The following is a 5,502-nucleotide window of genomic DNA, read 5'->3' as shown; positions in this document are numbered from 1 at the left end:
AATCCGTAACATGTTCTGATGTAACCATGTGTGGGTCATATAATTGGAGGTGTCACATAATGGATATTAACCCAAATCAAAACTGGCTACTACCCTTTGGGCACTCGTATCATTTTCGGTTATGGCCATTATGCTTCTGATAATGTATTTTAATTCATGGGTTTTGGCACAAGTCATAAACTGGCCACGTACACGGGGGCACCTGGAACATGCTCGAATATGGACAAAAATATGTGACTATGGCATGACCAGACACTCCCGGGTAACTAGCTCAGTAGCATGAGACCCCTGAACTGTGTCGCAGGGCCGGCATGTTACTGGGTATTCGGAGGGGCTACGCGGACAAAGTAGGAAACACACAGGAATATTCACATTTTATAACACATTGATTTGCCCTATTCTGTGGCGTGTGGGTGTGGGTTTTCACATATATGTGGCGTGTATGCGAGGGTTTTAAAATTTGCATTGTACTCACTGCTGTAGCGGGATCTCCTACGGCGTCGCGACGCAGGCGTTGGCCCACACGGCTGCTCCTGCACTACCGTGTGGCCGGATACTTGCGGCGCGGGCTGCAGACAGTGTTGTTGCAGCTTTGGGAGAATGGCGGATCTGATGGCGTTCATCGTTTGGCTGGCAGGCGTCTTCCGTCGTTGACAAAATCGGCTGACGTGGCATGGCCACCTCGGTCGAGCCGAGACGGGACTCTCCTTGGCAATTAAGGCCACCGGCCTGAGGGAATCGTCCCTGACGGACGATCGAGGATCATTTACTATTAGGCTCGGAAGCCATCTTGACCGTGTAAAACCGTTTTATTTACGGTACGAGGTGTACAAAATGTACAAAAGCACAAGAGGTCCTATTGCAGGGTAATATTTCCGTCAGGTTGACTGATAACAATAATTTAAGCCTATTGTCCTGAATGGAGGCAGTCCAACTTTCCAGAAACCCCACAAGGGGGGGAGGGGGTACACTAAATGGTACTGCACTTAAAAATACCCGTCTTTTGCACACGGACGCCTGTTTGTTTGTGGTCAATCTTCCACTGAAAGATGGCCTCTCCAATATCTCCAATCATTATCATTCTCCCTCTTTTCGCACAACCATTTTTGTGCGAGATGTTGTATACAAGTTTGTTTCCTTGAGTAACGTTCTTGTTCTTTGCAGCGGCACAAACCCTCTCGCTCTTGTGTGTGTCTACTGTTTTATGTTTAACAAAATGTGAATTTTCCAAACAACAACAACTCATACAAACGAAAATCCACGGATTGTAACCAACTGGTTACAAATATTCAATAGTGCAGGATCCATGAAAACTATTGTTTGGCGCTTGTTGCGTTCAATTGCGTACAGTGGTAGCCGAGAAACATGTCACTCTTAATTCCATTATACACACACTGACATGTTTCGAACTCTTTGCGAGTGAGCTGTTTGAATTGACGGTTAATGGTATATATAATTTGTAAAAAGTGTATTTTAAAATCATAGATTTATTCTTACTGTTGAGAACGCTTTGTATCGAAACAGAGCAGAAGAAGAAACAGTAAGACGCATTTTCCAGCGAAAACATTCCATATTCCCACCGCAAGCCACTTTCCAGATGACTTCGTGTGGGTGAGAATTCTGTGGTCTGCCCATTGCTGGAAAACAGCTCTTATACGTAGATGTTAGAAGGTATTTCAACTTACCGAAGACAGCTAGAGCAAGGAAGATTTGTACGAAGGGCACTCATCGTTGAAGATAGCATATTTTAACGCTAAATAAATTCAGTTTCCTTCGAATGGAAAAGTCGATTTTCTTGCCACAACTGAATGGTAGGTGGGTATTCGATCTCAGCGCCCCTCCCCTGACCTTGCCATAAAAGTTTCTTGGAAGTGTAAGCAAAACATTCCCTCTGATGCTGTATTCTTTAGGTCAATCTGCTCTCCGAAGCCGATGTCAAAGAAAATCTCAGTAGGGTGAAGTCAGAGCACCGATAAAATTGTTCGAGAGTTGTTCTTGTGTTTCCATTGTTGTGTAAATTATTAATTAATTAATTAAAGTGAGTTATTTGGCAAATAGGATCGTAAGGATGTCTTTCTTATGAATGCGTGTACAGCCTTCCAAGGAAATGAGAAACGTGTACGAGGCTATTGCTAGACCTGTCCTTACGGTAGCAGTGAGTGCTAAAAGCTGAATCACTCGTAGGATTATTGCTGATTCATGATTACGCTCATGAATTAATTGAAGTGTCTGTCTACCAGGCCAATCATCTCGTGCAGAAAGTGATCATTGAGACGAGTTTATCTTTAATTAGCGATCGGTGTTTGTTGTGCTACCGTGCAGCAGTTGTAGCAGCTGTTTGATTGGAAGACATTTAGCTGGAAGTGAAAATTAATTTCTTCAGTCATTATTGATGCTTACTCGTCAAATTAGTGGTGCTTAAAATCAAACACACTGATTGCCGGGAAGTATGCCAACTGAGCAGTAGTTTGATTTATGTTTAATAAATTACCCCACAGATATCCTGAACAATTTTAAAATAGTTATTAACTGACAATTACATTAACGGGTTTAATGGACGAAGTTGCTTATTAGAGCATTGCATTTAACATTTAGAACTACATTTTCACAAAACCATCCAGCAACGTTGAAATAAAAAGTGAAGCCATTTATTCCAGAAAAAAAAAACAATCATTCATTAGCACCTGATCAAATATGTGCATGAGGGGGTAGCATTTTCCGTAACACAGTTTTGCTCTTGCTTCTATCCACAATTGTCGCATTCGGAAAAGTTTATCCTGAATGAACAATTCTCATTTAGAGCTGCTATGTTGTATGAATATAGACTACCATGGCCCTTCATTCTGTTGTGCCAGAGTGGATGCATACATAAATCAAAAACTGTGCTTTTCGATTTCGCGAAAACAGTTGGCATGAGTAAAATGATGACTCGAAAATCAGGTTGTCTTTTTCCTAACTTTCTGACTTCAGAGTTATTTTGTTTTTGTTCATTAGAATTTTTGAAATAACGATATCTTGCGAAGGTAGGAAAGCTTCGTAGCTTGTAAAATATTAACTCAAAATGTAATTTAGAAGTAAAACTTGTGATCAATTGTTTCGTGAAAATTAAAATTGATATTTTTGGGCTGGGATTTACTTCCTTTACAAGATTGTCGATGCTTTCCACTTACGGGTCAGAAGTGCCTTCATCGTGCAGTATTGAAAAGCTTCATTTCATAATCTGGTAAGATATGGGACATTTTCCCCTACCCGATAGTGGTGTTAGTATGCGGGGACAAGATACTAGTTACGCCAAATCGACGATCAAATGCATTGCTTACCAAAGCTGATACGTCCCTTTGAAAAAGTAATCGATAATGTTGGGAAGGTTGGGATAATTTCCAAACCTAGTGGTAAATGTAAATCTTCATATTACATTTACCACTAGGTTCGGAAATTATCCTTATTTCGACTTTTCCATTGCCATTTTCAATCATCATGATGTCTCTTTCAGCGTGATTGCTTATAACCTCCAAATTTATTATTTACTATGTTGCTTGCATGAATATAGGGTTCATGACCCAGGAAAATTCAGAAACACTAAGAAAGCTCCAATGTATACCCAGGCATGGAAAATCATTTACATTAATTTCATGCATTCATTTACATTCATTTGCCTCTAACTTTTTTCATAGGCAGCATTCCGCAAAATGAGTAGGCTTTAGTAGGTTTTGTTATTAGCTACAACTTTTGCTCATAACTCAAATCTGTATCTCTTATGCATCACGAATTAGAGCAAGTAGAACCCGTTACTGTTTTTCAGTGAATGTAAAATACATTCACTGAAAAACAGTAGCGGATTATGTTTGCTCTGATTCGTCATGCATAAGAGATATGAATTTGAGTTCTGCCAAAAGTTCATTTTGCAGAATTCTGTTGATGAAAAAATTTAGGGGCAAATGAACGTAAATCAATGCACGAAATGAATGCAAATGATTTTCCATGCCTGTGTATGCCACGTTTATAGAAAAAAAATTTTCTTCCCATGTAAGATATTGCGGTGCTAATCATATCTCTGAGTAGTGCAACCCGATTTCTCCCTGTTAACTGGGGCCATATTATAGAACCAAGTCAAAACGACAGTTTTCATACAAGCGTTCATACGAAAAACGCTTCATTTTGACTTCCATATCGTGTCGTTCCATATCGTGAAGATTTCGATTAATAATGGCAATATCAAATTGTACTTCAAGTAGATACCACGTGGAGATATCCAGATGATCCCGTATTTCTGATGATATCGGCTTCTAATGACATCATTCGAGATCCAGTTGACAGGCCTTACTTACCTTACCAATTAGGCTAAGGCCTTGCTGTCCTCTGCTGTCCAAAGAAGTCGTCTTCACTCTAATCGATCCATGGCCACACTTCGCAAGCCTTGTAGTCTTCAAAGGGTCCGCAGGTTGCCTTCTACTTGGTCGATCCACCTTGCCCGCTGCGCGCCTATTCTTATTGTTCCTGTTGGGTCGCTTTCGAGAAACATTTTCACTGGGTTGTTGTGCGGCATTCTTACGACGTATCTAGTGCATCGTAGTCGCCCAATTTTCGCAATGTGGACGATGGATGGTTCTCCCAGCAGCTGGTGCAATTCGTGGTTCATTCGTCTCATCCGTCTTCCATCTGCACTCCACCGTAGATGGTACGTAACACCTTCCGTTCTAAAACACAAAGGGCGCGTTGGTCCTCCACGAGCATAGTCCAGACCTCGTGGCCGTAGAGGACCACTGGTCTAATCAGCGTCGAGCAGATAGTCAACTTCGTGCAGTGGCGAATTTTATTCGACCGGAGCGTCCTCCGGAGTCCAAAGTAGCCACGATATCCTGCCATAATGCGTCTTTGTATTTCTCTGCTGGTATCATTTTCGGCAGTCACCAGTGAGCCCAAAAACATGAACTTGCCGACCAACTCGATTTTGTCACTGACAATCTGAACTCGGGGTAGGAGGCTAACATTGTCTTCCCTCGAACCTCGTCCTCTCATGTATTTTGAAATTCCATCACTTTGCTGTAACCCCTTTCGAGATTCTAAGGGACTCGAGAGTGTCCCCGATACTCGAACAACGCACATCACTCGATCCATTGTCGCCTTAACCAATTGCGTCCGTTTATCCTGAAATTCGTTCTCGTGCATACTCTGCCATAGCTGATCTCGATCGATTGTGTCGTATGCGGATTTGAAATTGTTGAACAAATGATGTGTGGACACGTTGTATTCGTGACATTTCTGCAGAACCTGCCGAATCGCAAAAATTTGGTCCATGGTAGCATGGGTACCTATGAATCCCGCCTGGTATTGCGCCATGAACTCTCTTGCGAATGGTGACAGGCGGCGGCATAGAATTTGGGAGAGTACCTTGTGGCGGCCCTCACGCGGTAGTTGCAGTAATTTAACTTGTCGCGCTTTTTGTAGATTGTGCATACGACACCTTCCATCCACTCCTCTGGTAATATCTCCTCCTCCTAA

At 42.0% G+C, this 5,502-nt stretch overlaps 1 protein-coding gene across 1 annotated transcript; it reads right to left on the bottom strand.

Annotated features, from left to right (window-relative positions):
- Positions 1 to 4,644: 4,644 nt before the first annotated feature.
- Positions 4,645 to 5,298, bottom strand: LOC135697915 (uncharacterized). Its single transcript, XM_065217781.1, has one exon. The coding sequence runs from the start codon at positions 5,296 to 5,298 to the stop codon at positions 4,645 to 4,647; it is 654 nt and encodes a 217-aa protein (XP_065073853.1).
- Positions 5,299 to 5,502: the final 204 nt, after the last annotated feature.

Source organism: Ochlerotatus camptorhynchus, unplaced genomic scaffold (assembly GCF_037179485.1).
Source record: "Ochlerotatus camptorhynchus isolate MF236.1 unplaced genomic scaffold, CSIRO-AGI_Acam_v1.1 ptg000008l, whole genome shotgun sequence".
Taxonomy (NCBI): domain Eukaryota; kingdom Metazoa; phylum Arthropoda; class Insecta; order Diptera; family Culicidae; genus Ochlerotatus; species Ochlerotatus camptorhynchus.
This window is presented reverse-complemented; position numbering and strand designations above follow the sequence as displayed.

What these genes read in the sequence shown, in the direction of transcription:
- LOC135697915 (XM_065217781.1), bottom strand. Translation starts at nt 5,298, where the DNA reads ATGGACCAAATTTTTGCGATTCGGCAGGTTCTGCAGAAATGTCACGAA.